This window comes from Anoplolepis gracilipes, chromosome 2 (genome assembly GCF_047496725.1).
Source record: "Anoplolepis gracilipes chromosome 2, ASM4749672v1, whole genome shotgun sequence".
In the NCBI taxonomy this organism is placed as follows: Eukaryota; Metazoa; Arthropoda; class Insecta; order Hymenoptera; family Formicidae; genus Anoplolepis; species Anoplolepis gracilipes.
The window spans coordinates 14,834,493-14,850,205 of NC_132971.1; the positions used below are offsets into that span (position 1 = coordinate 14,834,493).

At 39.1% G+C, this 15,713-nt stretch overlaps 1 protein-coding gene across 1 annotated transcript in view; it reads right to left on the bottom strand.

Moving 5' to 3' along the window:
- Ftz-f1 (ftz transcription factor 1) overlaps positions 1–13,595 on the bottom strand; it is a 28,039-nt gene extending 14,444 nt beyond the window's left edge. Inside the window, exon 1 of the mRNA XM_072886640.1 lies at positions 12,107–13,595. Coding sequence (XP_072742741.1) covers positions 12,107–13,283 — 1,177 coding nt within the window. The 5' untranslated portion in view covers positions 13,284–13,595. The remainder of the gene's footprint in view (positions 1–12,106) is intronic.
- Between the last annotated feature and the right edge of the window lie 2,118 nt (positions 13,596–15,713).

Genomic DNA, 15,713 nt, shown 5'->3' on the forward strand with positions numbered 1-15,713 from the left:
ATAATTCTTTTCATATCTACACAAAAATTATAATAACATTTCTTTATTTACGAAACGGAAGTTAAATAACTTCCGTTTCGTAAATAATTATAAACAATAAATAAAAAGCATCAAGTGATAATAATCATTTCATCAAGTAAGTGGGATGGATATTTTGTTGAATGAAATAACTAAAATATTTATTTTAAAATTCCTACAGTTTTTGGAAACACTAATTCTTCGATATTGTGTATGTTAAATGCCTACACCCACAGATATTTATATTCATATTAAATATCGTGAAATAATCTTGAATCCACTTGCATCGAAGAAAGCATAGGTTTTTAAACTGGAGCGCAATAATGCAGAGTAAAACTATCCTGTTACCGATATTCGCTCTATTGGCTTCATCTCTCTCGCTCTATTTACGTACACGTAACAGATAACATCGACGACAGAGTGTGTATCGCGGACTATTTACGTCGTTCATTCAGGTATTCGTTTGCGTCAAACATGTTCGCGCACGCCACCAGTACACGCGGCGCGAGTCTTTCGAAGAATGCAATCTATATCCGGTTTGCGGTTTACGTTAATAAGAACTATCTCTCGGGGCGCCGAATCTTCGATGAGAAGGAGAGAGAGAGAGAGAGAGAGAGAGAGAGAGAGAGAGAGAGAGAGAGAGAGAGAGAGAGAGAGAGAGAGAGAGAGAGAGAAAGAGAGAAAGAGAGAGTAGGTACACGACGCGCGTGTGTCGAGAAGAAAGGGAAACCCACTCGGCAAATCTGGTCCATGGGGCCCAACGTGACGTCAGATTCTCCCCGTCAGAAATTAACGAGCGACCATGTGACTACGCTCGCCCACGGTCGGGCCAATCGCGCAGCTCTGGGATCTCTCCGAGTGACACGACATACTCGGCCGCGGCGACACGATGTTAGCGAAGCGCGTATTGCGAAAGAGCGCGAAAAAAAAAGAGACACGCTCCAGCGTCGGAAATATATATAGGTACGCACACACTGTGCGAACAAAGAGGATGGCAGCGAACAAGTGCGCTTATATATCGATATCATTCAGGATTTTTAAAATCCTTTTGATGAGTCTTAATAACAATTTCAATTAACTTAAATGTCACATATGGATTACTTTGATCCAATCAATAACAATATAATATCCCAAAGGTCTTAATCGATAAAAAAATGTTTAAAATTTATTTTTTAACTTTTGTTGTATATAATCATTTTTGACAGATGTCAAGAAATAAATAAATAAATATATACATATACATGTTATATATAATTTTATAGATTTTTCAAGGACTTTGAGCCAGCAAAAATTACGACAAAAAGACATTAAGACCCATATGTGACCACGAGCAGAGCAAAATAATATATGACCTACAAGGGTTAATAATCGCGCACGAAAAGTCACAGAAGCCTTGTGTACTAAAATTGAAAAATATAATAAATGAAAAAATATTGAAATGGACACACAAAAAGAGCGTAATAATTTTGATTATACCGATTACATTTCGAATCTCTCTCTTTTCGCATGAATAAATTTGAAATTAAGAAAATAAAAGAGTCAATAAGACTGTTATAGACAAGATCCAAGTCTAAATGTCTATATTCTACTCGTTTGCCACTCGCCATCGCAGAGACTCTCCCCGATAACGTATGCGCACCTGCCCGTCCCGACAGCAGGCGTTTCAATTAATGATACGCTAATACGCGACGGGCTATTATCGCGGCGAAATAATGCTTACGTAATACCCAACGACAGGGGGACCAGGGACCCCGTCCCTCCGTGCATTCGATGCGAATTCACGGCATTCGCGTGCGTGCGTGCGTGCTCTCGCGCGCACGCGCAAGCCGAGAAAGAAGTAAAAGCCTCGGAGAAAAGAAGACGATGAGACTTCGCTCAACGAGGGTATTACACAATCTCCCGTCCCCCTCAATCTAACCTTTCCCTCCCTCCCACCAGCGTGGCACAAAGGTAGGAGTCGAATACAAGTGGCGGGTAAGACGGATGGACGGACGGACGAACAGCGGATGGATGGATGGACGGACGGACGAGCACACAAGTACACACACAGGTACACAGCAGGCACACAGGTACCGACTTGCCACATAATACAATAATTATGAAATTCGTGAGTTTCTAAATAAAGGCGCACGCCGCACACGGTTTCTGTTATCCCGTACCGTGTTAGTTTCTCAGGATGACCACAGCCATGCGTCCCAGTTACCGAGAATGTGTCCCCTTTTTTGAAATCTTCACGGACGTCTACCGCAGGTTTGCGAAATTTGTCCTACTTTTTTTTTATAATTTTGCATTCATAATATACGCGGAGTAAAAAGGTTTCTTCATGTTTATCGTTCTTTCTATTACTTGCCTTATAATAAAAACATACTTAATCCCGAGGGGTTGGTCACTGAGGTAATTTTTGTACAAGAGCTAGGTAATTCAGCGGCAATCCCAGCAAAATTTTGGGTAATCCAAGATTATTTTTAATAAATCTAAGTAATCTTTAGCGTTAAAATAATTTAAAGTAAAATTTCTTTTTTTAAATTTAGTTTTAATTTGAGATACTATTAGGTAATCTTAAGTAATCCGAGGTATAATTTAAGGGTAATCCGTATCAAAGGGTAATTTTTGTACATTATAACTGTTAGTGACCAATCCCTCGCTTAACCTTTACTCCGTCAGCGTATTTTCGATAAGTTTATTAATATGTAAAAGTGTTTTTAAAAATCTGAAAAAATGTATATACCTTCGTTGAACATTCTAAATAATGACTAAAATAATAAATTTGAAAAATAATTTACTTAAATATATTATTTTATGATTATTTGTTTTCGAGAAATTGACGTTTTTTAGAAAAATCACAGACAAAAATGACCCATCAGTGCGGAATAAGGGTTAATTTTCATTACCTCATTATTTTCCAACTATGTTGAATTTCGACTTGAATCGCTAAATAAATTCTTTTTTCTTACTTTTCTTATAGTTATAAGTATCAAGCCCAATCTCTAGTAAAATATTAACAATAAAATAAATAAATAGTCAACAACCATTTTCAAAGATTCAATGAACGTAATAATACTAAAAAGATACAAGAATCATAAATGACGTACTACATTACACAAATGTTCTGCCTATATATAACCAAGGTTGACCATAATAAGTTTAGCAATAGGAGAAGCAAATGGCACCAAGAAGAGAAGGATGAAAAGTTTCCCTATTTCACACGACTCTTAATATCTGATGAAGAAATCAATTTTTCGATTACTATTTATTTACTTTGGATAGAATAAATTGGCAACTATGATTGAAGACAGCGTAAAATATTTTTCAACATTAACATTCAACTTAAACATTTTCTCATAATTTTATCAAAACTATTAATGTAACAAGATATATAATATTATATAATACTCAAATAATATTATATAATATTCTAAATTTGGTAAAAATATCAATCATTTCACACATTTTTATTTGATATAATATTAACATTCATATATGTATACCTATATCTTTATGTCATAATCATCTTTAGTAATTATCCGTAATTATTTTAATGCTACACTTAAATATATAAATGTGCTATACTCAATATATACAAAAATGTTTTTTCCCCTAAGAAATATAAATAATTATTACGATGATAAAAATATAAATGTGTAATATGTATAATGATAGAAACAAATGTCCATGTAAATTAAATTAAATCTCCAATAAAATTTTTATCTAAAATAATTAATTAATTAAAGATAATTCAAACAAGGTAATTAAAAAAGAATTAATCTTAAAATATTTATTAAAAAAGAGAAATTTATTTCGAAAGATTAATTTCGAGAAATATCAGATTTAGAAAATATTACATAAAGAATATTCTTTTTCTTTTTGAAATATTGAAGAGAAGAATACATATATCAGGATACATAGTAGGATTTGGCGTGACACGAGGATTGAAGATATTCAATAAACTGATAAAAAAAAACATGACTGTATATCTTCGTCAGGGAAGCTCAACTTGATCAGAAACTCAAAACGACATTTGACAAATCAAAGAGGTAACCGATCGCAAAATACTCGCGGACAACCGCTGTCGTTGTTAAAGCAACCTTGAACGTGAATGCGCGTTGTACGACCTTGAAACACAGAAATGTAGAAGATATTCGCGAGTTTGGTGATGAAAAAAAACCGTTTTTATGTTCACCAAACTGGTTTCCATGCGCCGCGAGCAACCAATCGTTTCGTCGCAAAGTGCGAGATTCGCGCGATTATAAATAAAAGGCCGGTGCTCCTATAATCTGTTTGATATGCGAAATTACCGACGACAAATGTCTCACATTTCGTTCGCGAATATACGCGCGAATCAACGATGTGACAAACTCGCCCTTTCAACCCTCCGTACTTATTAACATTTGTTAAGGCTCGCCGCTCTTTCAAAGCGCCCTACGTTCGTGAATTATCGTACCTCCGCGAAAAACAAAATTAATTAGAGCGCACGTAATTTAGTCCGGGCACTCTAGGTCAAATTTTATCGGTAGACGAAAAATTCTATAAATAAGCTCGATTTTAACAAGGCTCCATCCCTACGTTTGACTATCCCTACAAGAGAAAAGTACGGTTCAATTGAATTGGAAAACTTGGGCTGAAAAATTCGAGAATAATGTTTTTTTAGTTTTAGTTTTCATTGTAATATATCACCATAAATAATTCAAAATGAGACATTTTTACTTTTTGAAAATAATGGATTGACATATTTATACTTAGAAAATATTTTATTTATGTACACATAATGGTATATGTCAATAGTAATAACGAAGATAGTAAATCTTTCTAACAAAAGATTAGTTTGTGTATCCGAAAATCGTAATATTCTAACTTTTGTACCTATACTTCACAGAACAGGTTGATGACCCTTGGATATTATTGTGACAAATTTTTCTATCAAATGTGTGAAATTTAGTGTGAAATTTTTCTAATGGAACTGTCTGTGTTTCTCAATATACTGTCTTGGAAATTGCTCGATTTCTTTTATAGGAATAAAAACGAGATTTTTGTAAATTCTAATTTTACCATCCTTGTCGGTGAAAATATATTTTGGTTATTTAAAAGAAACTGTCGAATCTACTCTACGACCGAAAAGCTTTCACCCGTAGGAAAGACACGTAAGAAAGCGCATCCTACCTCAAATTTCTAGATTCTAGTTACGCAATAAATACCGAACGAGAGGCGAACGTTTTATAGACTGTCAGAATAAAACGGCATACTTATAATAAATTTGCCTTTGTCCGCATAGAACCTTGATAGACACAAATACGTCTTTTCCCTATTTCGAGAAACAAAATTAATATGTATATCGAAAAACAAGGTAGAAGAAAAATGTAGAATAGTAGAATCAAAATGTGTGCATCAATAAAAATTTTTATTTATTGTCTATCGTATATTTTTAGCGACACACACATTTGTCGATATTTTCTACAGAATATATTTTTACTTTGTATATATTCATACTTGTATATTGCATGCAATATAAATTTTAAAATAAATTGACTAAAAAAAAAATATCTACAAAAGTTGCTTTCCAATTTTGATAAAATTTGTTAAACTATAAAATCAAGAAAAATAATTTTGTTATTTCTACTGATATTTTAATTTCAACAAACAAAAAGCTTCTTTGAAAGTTAAAGATTGTACCGAGCACTAGAGATAATATTTTTATATGTATTTTTTAACTCGTTTTATGGAACGCTTAAAATAATAAAAAAAATCTTGCAAAAATATTGTAGAAATATGTATAAATTTTTTTATCGTTAATAGCTTCCGTGATATAATATAGCAACTGTAAAACTTTGTGATTTCAACTTTGGAAGTTAAAGATCAGCAGAAGGACAAGTAACCACGCGAAAATTATCCTTGTTCGTTGCAGAAACTTGCTAATTGTAAGTTTCATTGAAGTTTAGAAGACGAATATTCTTTATGAGCGCTGCTGGCGGATAATTTTCTCTTCAGAAAATCGCGAACTGATTCAAAAATCTCTTTTAATTAAACATTCAAATCTTACCATCTTATGAGCCGGCTAGAGAGGTTAAAAAGTTCCCATGGACGCACAGAGGCTAAGGAAGTTTCGCCTCCTCTTCTATATATAGACACGTTTGTACGAACGAGCCGGGGAATAAAATTGCTGCCACCGAGCGGAATCGCGACATGTTCCCGACCGCGTCTCGACATGCACGTGCACTCGGTACCGACTACGGGGACCCTTTTGCACGCGACAACCAATCGTAAACAAAGAACGTCTAGATTCGCGGCGAGGGGTTCTCATCTCGCGTTGATGAACCAACAAGCATACGAGCTTCCCCCGACTCTCGGAGTCGCCGAAGATGACTTTTTGCGCTTCATTTTTCATCGCGAGCGAAAATTACGTTTTTACCTTTCGATCGATTTCAAGACAAACTCTCGCTACGCGAAGAAAATTTTATATTAAAAATTACTGTCATGTGTAGTGTAACTCTGTGAACCATTAGGATCATTCTAAGTGTTAAAGTGTTATGTAAAATTGTAAAAATTGCATAAATTGACGTAATTTTTATAATTTTACATAGCACTTTTTATTTTAGAATGGTCCCTATGGTCCGCAGCTGCTTATACACTATAGTAATTTTTAATATAAAATTTTTTTTATGTATATTTATTTATTTATTTATTTATGTGTATGCGTGTGTATGTGTTGTGTATGTGTGTGTGTCTTATTACGGTGCGAAAGGATTAACGAGCCTCGCTCGAACGTGTTGCGCACGTTCGCACGACGGAAGGCGTTCCCGTGGCCGCGAATGATGGTCATGAAATACTATTCTGCCTTTAAATTCCCCGATAAAAACGGCATAATTCCTTGACGCACACGCGTAATTCTCTTCCGACATCGGCCACGCCGACATATATATATATATATAGTTATTACGGTTTTTAAATATCAGTCGTTACACTGAAATCACTCTGATAATAATGAAAATAGTAGTGATAAACTATATAATGTATACTGATAAAAATGATAGGTCAATCTTATGATAAAAAAAGGGGGAGAGAGAGAGAGAGAGAGAGAGAGAGAGAGAGAGAGAGAGAGAGAGAGAGAGAGAGAGAGAGAGAGAGAGAGAGAGAGAGAGAGAGAGAGAGAGAGAGAAAGAAAGCTGCGTTATTGTTTTGAAACGAGCGATCGAGCAAGGAAAAGATGCGGGGGCGACTTTTATACTAATTATAATACCGTTATTATTTCTATCTTGTATGATATTACTCCATTATCTCGCTTTATAATGTTGTAGTATTATATATAAAAGATACTTTGTTGCAAAACTCGACAATTCTATTATAGAATAATTCTAAATTAAAAATTCTAAAATTCAACGCTCTCTTCGAATGCGGTCTTCTCTCACGTACGCCGTAATATATACCAGTGGACAACATATTTCATTCGCGTTGCACTCACTGAGTCGAATGCGAAATTACGTTTTTGTTTATCGCCGCTATTTGAACGTAATTTTGATAAGGAGAACCCGCCTGCGTTGACGCTCTACCTTGTCACAGGTTAGGCTAGTCTGTTACCTCGGTACAAGTTGTACACATATTTACATATACGAATATTTTTCGTCTTAATATCAGTTTCAACGAAACTTGTAAAACGTTCGTTGTGCATCTATAATTAATAAATAGTTCATATTTAATAGGTAATATTTCTGAGCGGGAAGAACAATCGCGAAGAAGCCTCTAAGGACTTAAGAAATAACGCGCGATGTTAACGCAATGTATAATGTATGGTATACACGTGTATATTTCAGAGATTTTTTTGGCGCAATCGACTGACAATGAGATTATTCATTGTCACTACTCGGAACCTACTTGAGTGGCTATTAAGTTCTCGCAAGACTCAAAAATCAACGAGTTTAAGCGTTAAATATATTATGATAGTCAACTATCTGGCGAAAAGGAAAATAGCTTTGTCATCAGCACGAAAATAGATAAGTCCATGTACTTAACCGTCGAGTAAATTGTTCCCACCTGCGAGACTGAAACCTGAGCGTTCGCACTTTATTGCGCATACGTGCGGTCGTGCTTGTAAATTGCGCAAAAGCGCACCGTTTCGCGACGTGTTAAATAATATCGGGAGCAAGGAATTTCCTTCTCTCTCGTGCTACATTTGACAACTTTCGATACATGAAAATGGTAGAAATATAAGGCAAAAATCGTGATTGTATCTGTCTCAATGCATATATAATAATATCATTCAGTCGAAAGACATATTTTCAATCAATAGAGCAACATTAAATATAATATTCCTCCTAATCGATAGAATATTCATTATTTATATTTCAAACAAATTTATATTTGTCATATTTATTTTTTGAAACAAATAAAATTTAGAATTGAACAGTTTTATTTAAATAAATGGGTGAACAAAGAATTTATTTAACGCGATTTTAGAGATAAATGCGAGAGATAATACGAGTCCATTAATTCCCTACTGCTTCTTTGACGATTATAATCAATTATAAATTTAAGAATTAATTTCATATCGCGGGGACGTATAATATTTTACACTTTTAATACATTAATTATTAATATTTTTGTTATAATGCCGAATAGCCTTTGCATAATTATTTACAAAAAACTAAGAATATTCTGTGCAATCATTTTATATAAAATAAATTAATTTTCATAAAGCTATAATACAAATTATTACTCGTTATATTACACAATCATATGAATATGTCCATCAACGCGTCCCGGAAATCTTGTTATAAACGTGAATGTCTCGTTCGATGAGTTCATTGCTTGCGCGAAATGGATTTCAAATCAAATTTATAAAGCCATAACATGAAAATAGCTCGTTTTATACCGCACAAGCCTTATTCACGAGTCGTTAAAAATGGCGAGTTTTCTGCAGATCTGTGACAGGTGTTATCGCGCGATTACCACAAGTGTGTTTTGTCGGCTCTTTTCCCGGCTCGTTGTGTTTCTTTCACAGTCACGGCTTCAACAGCGCTTTGCGTTTCAATTTCGTCGTGAATTATTCGAGAAAGTAGGCTCATACTGATTTAAAAACGCAATGATTAATCGAATGTCAAATAACAATCGATTTCGAAATGGCGTCATAAATGATACTTTCGACGAAAGTAGGAATATACATATACACTTATCAATGTTACGACGAATAACGCGAAGGAAACAAATTCGAAACATTGAATAAATATATAGTAGCCGCAAATAAAAGAGAAAGTCACAGCGTCCAATTGATTCTGACGAACGTTATCATTTAGTGATATTATGAGCTGATTATTAAATTCATGATCTTTTATCAATAATCTCTCTTTCAAACAAATCTGTACTCGTTTACATTTCAGCTTAATTACTTTTCATAGATTGACGCGATGATCATTGTTGATTGTAGAACGGTGAATACATATCGAAAAATAACATTCTACGCGCATTTTTCGCGCCATTTTCACCGGCGCGAATTTTTTTACGTTTGTAGACGGTTAGCGCATGTAAGGAAACCCTTTCCTTTCGTAAAACACTCGCAAGCACTCTGGAAACTTTCCGCATTAAGCAATTTCCCCCCTCTCTTCTTCTCGTTTGCCGCTATAGGAACGTCGTGGAAAACGGTGTGCAAAAGCGGCAATTGCGACAGAGACTGTTTCGAGATTCGCTTAATCGTTGGGCCTTGAGGGCCTAGACCCAGTTACTTGAATTGCATTAGATGCTACGACTAAGCTGATGTTTCGCTTAGCAGGGTGAGAGCCTAAACTCTACGTTTTCAAGAATACGACGCTATTGTAAGCGGCACAATTGGAGCATCGATCGAACACATATGTATCTAATTTACCTTTATTATACGACTTACACACACACATATAACCGACTCTGCATTAATTCTTCTCCAATTTGTCTCGAATTTGATAATTAGAAATAAGAAAATTATTACAGCAACTTTAGTAGATTTAATTAATTTAATTATGAGAAAGGCAAGATTTTGTAAAATATTTCTTCGCACATACATATAAACTGCTTGGTAATTAAAAAAAAATTGTTAACGTAGGCGTCAAATGAGGTCGAATATAAGCACGTGGATAATGACGCGTAATCGTGTTACTAGTGCCAACCGTGACGTAATTTCGTTTGTCCGGCATGTAGTAACGACCGCTTCTTCGTTGACTCAAATATCGCGAGAAGGAGGCGCGCGCTCGATCGATTCGCGACTATAAGAGATACGTGCCATCGTTCGCCATCGAGCGCACGCGTCCCCGCTTGAAAACGACGAAAGAGAGCACACCATCGGTGAGACTCGGTTAAATTAATCGTACGTATTTATGTATGTGTGGGTGTGTATAATAAGGTTAAATTTGTACGAGCGTGGCGCGGAAACGTTTGGTCGACGAGAGCAAAGCGCTACGAACGACAACGATGACGATGATGAAGGCGATGAAGGCGATGAAGGCGATGAAGGGCTCCGAACGCACTGCGTCTGCGTGCGTGTAAACGGCTTTTGACGTATATATGTTTAGCGGCGCGAGCACGTGCGGAGATATTCTATATATAAGAGATAACATGAAACTTTTGATACCATATAACGCCGATGACACACCGGGATTGTCGTGTTGGTGGGAAAACATGGCTCGCGCGGTGAAAGTAAAAGGCGAAATTATTAAAATGACGCGATGCGGTCGATAAATTACGCGCGATTATGTACACGTCGCAAAGCGCGCTTTTTATTCAGTATACTACTAAGATTTGCGTACAAATGCTCAATGCAAAATTATACTTTAGATGACAGATTTAATGCGCACGTGGAGGAATTTAAAGATAACATTCGTTATAACGAAATTTTCCGTTTTGCAAAGATCAACATGCATTATTATCAATTATATGCAAAATATATTAAGTGTTACGCTATCATCGCGACCCAGACGATAACCATTATCATTTAATTTATTTATCAGAACTATAATGTCACCGTTCTAAAACAAAATATCATGTATAGTATATGTGGAAAATTGAAATTATATATAGAAATGAAATATTTTTTTGTGACGTAACTATTTCGTATGCAATGATTAGGATTCTTAGATTATGTATACACGCATTAAATATTACTTTTTTTTTATCGTATTTTAAATATCCGTAAATAAAAAAATCTTGACGTAAGGTGTTTTTTGTAATTAATTATAAATTTCTCGCTCCGATTCAATTGATTCAATTTTAATAAACTCTTGTATATCCAGATATCTAACAATGTTTTAATGAAAAAGTATATTGCGCGTGATGTTTTTATAACGTTACTATTAATAATTTTATTGAACGCTATTAATTTACTATTTATCATATTAACAAATTAACTTAGATATTTTGATAAAATTATTTATCTTTTCTTAATCTTAATTAAACTTTAACTTTAATAATAATATTTCTCTGCTTCTGATTTTGATTATACCATGTATCCTTCGAATATTATTTCATAAATTATATTGTGATAGTGACAAACGACTTCTATCTAACATTATCGAGAATGCTAAACAGTAAGTACTATAGACATTTCTTGTATACAATATAAATCATCTTTGTAATATACAAATATACTTTAATTTTAAATTATAGTGTTATTATTATACTCTTTTTTTGTTATTTCTTTTCCCCAATCTTTATAACATAATCATATAATGTCAAAAAAAAAAAGAAAAAAAAAAAAAAAAAAAACTCTTGAAAAACTGTATAGAATTTTCCCTCAATTTATTTAAGACTGTTCCAATAGCACTTATCGTTGTTTTTTTTATCATCTTGAATTTCCGACGTAGGCTTTAAAATAAATACTACCTACTGAGCGAACGAACGACCAACGAATGCAAATTTTCGTCGTTAAATCAGAGAATGCTTACGCCATAGCGAATACAAACAAAACATCTATTTACATTCAATTCACGTTCAAGTCGCATTCGCTCATAAGACGGTATAAAGAAAGTTTCAAATAAACTTGTTTTCTTGTATTTCTTCTTTTTTTTTCACTGCTCGTTCGTTCTCTCTGATATATATGTATATCTGGTTTAATAGTTTGATTGTAAAAGCAACTCACCCTCGAGCTTCATGCCAACTTCGAGGCACTTTTGAAAACGGCAGAAGGGACATCGTTTCCGCTGCGTCTTGTCAATGTGGCAGGACCTCTCGGCGACGCATGTGTATACCTTCTTGTTCTGGACGGTGCGTTTGAAGAATCCTTTACAGGACTCGCACGTGAGTAAACCGTAATGATAGCCCGACACTTTATCGCCGCAAACCGGGCACAGCTCCTCGATGATGATGTCCTTAGTGTCCGGAAAGTCGGACGGGCACGGTATCGAGCCTGTCACGACGCCGACCTGGCCTAGTCCAGGATGGCATAAGGTACCACCGGTAGGAACCGTACCGGTGGCGACGCTACCGCTTCCCGTGGCGGCGACGCCAGGTCCGCCGTTGCCGCCACCTCCACTTCCGCCTCCTCCGCTGATCGCAACGTTAGCCGTGCCTGGACCACCGCTACCGGCGGCAGTGGGCGCACCGCTGCCGTTGCTGCCGTTGCCGGTATATCCTCCAGCTCCGCCGTTACCTTCCAGACCGGTGGACGTGCCGCCGCAAGCGCCGTTGCCACTTCCGGTTCCTGTTGGCGGGAACAGACACGTATAGACTTTCTTGTTGGCGCAAATCTCGAACGGCGAGGACGCGCCGCAGCCGCCGTTATTACTGCCACCTCCGCCACCACCACCACCGCCACCACCACCGCCGCCGCCGCCGCCGCCGCCGCCGCCGCCGCCGCCACTACCACCCCCCGAAGGAGAGAAAAGACACGCGTAGACCTTTTTGCTGCTACACGGCGAATTGTTGCGTTTGAAGAAACCTTTACAGTTATCGCACGTATACAGGCCGTATTGATAAGTGGACATATTCTTATGGCCGCACATGGGACATCGAACAACCTCTTCGCTCTCGTAGAAATTCGACTCGAAGTTACTCGACATACCGCCGCCCTGCGATTGCGCCGCCTGGCCATGTGCGGACATTTGTTGCTGTTGCGACTGAGTCTGCGGCTGCTGGTGGCACATGGGCGACGGTGAACTTTGCGCGCAATTACCGTAAGGCGAGGAGCCATAGTGCGGCTGCGGTTGTTGCTGCGGAGGCTGCTGTCCGGCGGCCTGCGGACTACCCTGCGGACTCAGGTGGAACGGCGACATGTTTAGGGATATCAGGCCCGAATGCTGCTCCATCTCCAATAACATATCACCCTTGGGCGATAAACACCGCACGCCGGACGGATGTGCACGTGTATCGGCACATAAATAAATCGACTATCGAGCCTTCTCTCGAATGCGGCCGCTTATTGTTTCGTTCGCGTTGCGAAATTTCTTCGTCGAATCTTTGCCGAATTTCTTGCTGGACACTACACGACGTATGATTGCGCGCGTCAATTTTTAGAGTATTAATATAATTACATCGATTACGTATTTCTATTCCTCGGTGGATTCATCACGTTCGCGGAATGTCGATCGCCCGAGCGAGATCTCCGGCAAAAAAAAAAACTGGTAATAGCGCGTCAGTCGTTTAACGTTCTTGAAACGCGACTTGGTGTACTCGTTGACATCGCCATCAATGACAATGATGATGATGACGACGACGACGACGACGACGACAACGACGACGACGACGGCGACGACGACGACGACGACGACGACGACGGCGACGACGACGACGACGACGACGACGACGGCGACGACGACGGCGACGACGACGACGACGACGACGACGACGACGACGACGATGACAACGATGACGTCGATGACAATAAATCGCCACAATCGGGATAAAGAAGAAACAACTACTCCGCGCGCACGGGAAGAGAAAACACACACACTCGATTCAGTTCCCCGTGAACACGAAAAATATATATCTCTCACTAGAGTCACCTTCTCTCTATTTCTTTCTCTCACGGATTACACAGATTTATCGAGAAAAATCATCGTAGATCACTAAACGTATGAGAATCTTGTCGGTAAGACAAGTTGACAGGACTGCGTCCGAAACATGATAGCAATATAATTGTCGATACTTGCGCGCGAAAAACATTCGACACTGTCGGAACAAAGCAAGAAACAACACACCAAGGTGCCGTCTCCTTCCGCTCCGCACTGTAATCCAACCTTATCGCCGAGCACAATGTAGATGAGATCGTATTTTACAACGATACGTCCGTCCACGCACCACGTACGAGAGAGAGACGCGATTACCGGCGTGCACCGCGAGGCAGACACACGCAAAAATGATGACGACAAAAGGACAATCTGTATCTTGATATCAACGATTGTCAACAATATGACGCGTTACGTTCGATTGCGATTGTGTATGAAAGCGCACTACACAACTGACGTGTGTCGCGCGAGAATACACTACGATTCAAGTAACTATTGTACCGGCACAACACAAACGAGCGAGAGCTGACGAATAAATGAGCGAGATGGATGCGCACACACGATGATGACGACAAATCGGAGCCCGAGACCGCACGCCTTGACACTTCGCCTATCTGCGTACGACTAGTCGTCTTCTCGGCTCGTTGCCTTCCCAAAGGGCCCGCTCTCCCCTCCTCTGTCACCCTATCGTCGGTACATGGAGTAGGTAGGTAGGCAGGTAGGTAGGTAGGTAGGTAGGTAGGTAGGTAGGTAGGTAGATAGGTAGGTAGGTAGGTAGGTAGGTAGATAGGTAGGTAGGTAGGTAGGTAGGTAGGTAGGTAGGTAGATAGGTAGGTAGGTAGGTAGGTAGGTAGGTAGGTAGGTAGGTAGATAGGTAGGTAGGTAGGTAGGTAGAGACCGCCGGGGAGGCCGCCTTTACGGGACACGGCATACGTGACGTATCGCCACGAGCGCGCGGCGGTAACAACGTCGTCGACGATGATGACGACCACGATCGCGTCCCAGGGTGTACATTGAATCGTTGCGAGCAACGATGATGATGATGATGCTGTTGTTGGCTTCTCTCTGCTCTCACACGTTGCGCACTCCCGTCTCGAGATAACGCGTGTCGCGACGCGATCGCACGTTGCTGCCAAGCGGGCGCGTTTTCAAAAACAAAAAAAAAAGTGGATAGAGACGTTTATGTTGGGCGCGACTACAACGTTTTACGACTTCGACGACAATGCCGCCACGGCGCGACGACGACGATGGCGATGGCGACTGGAAAATTGGGCGAAACCGTGCACGAAGAGAACGGTGCCGAGGCGCGCACTACTGTCATGCTCCTTCGGCGTTTCGGTGGGTATAGAGAGAAGGCGCGCGTGTCCCTTTACCGACAGGCAACGAGAGGCAAGAAAGAAAGAGACAGAGAGACTGAGAGGAAGAGAGAATGAGAGAGAGAGAGAGAGAGAGAGAGAGAGAGATCGCGCGCACAGAGTATAACCAACACAGCGCACGGCATAAGTGAAAGTGATTCAGCAGCGCATGCCACCGCGCGCGGCCAGGTACCCGACGTGGAGTGGAGGTGCCGCCTGAGAGGTCTGCGCGACGGACGGGGGAGAAGGGGGGCGGGAGAGGGAGGGAGGGTCGAGTAGCACGCGGTCGCGGCGGAGAGCAGGCGGACGGTATTGCCGCTGGTATTGCCGCGGTCGAAGATACCAGAGGGAGAGAGGGAAAAAGGGAAGGAGGGAGAGCGGCGAGAAG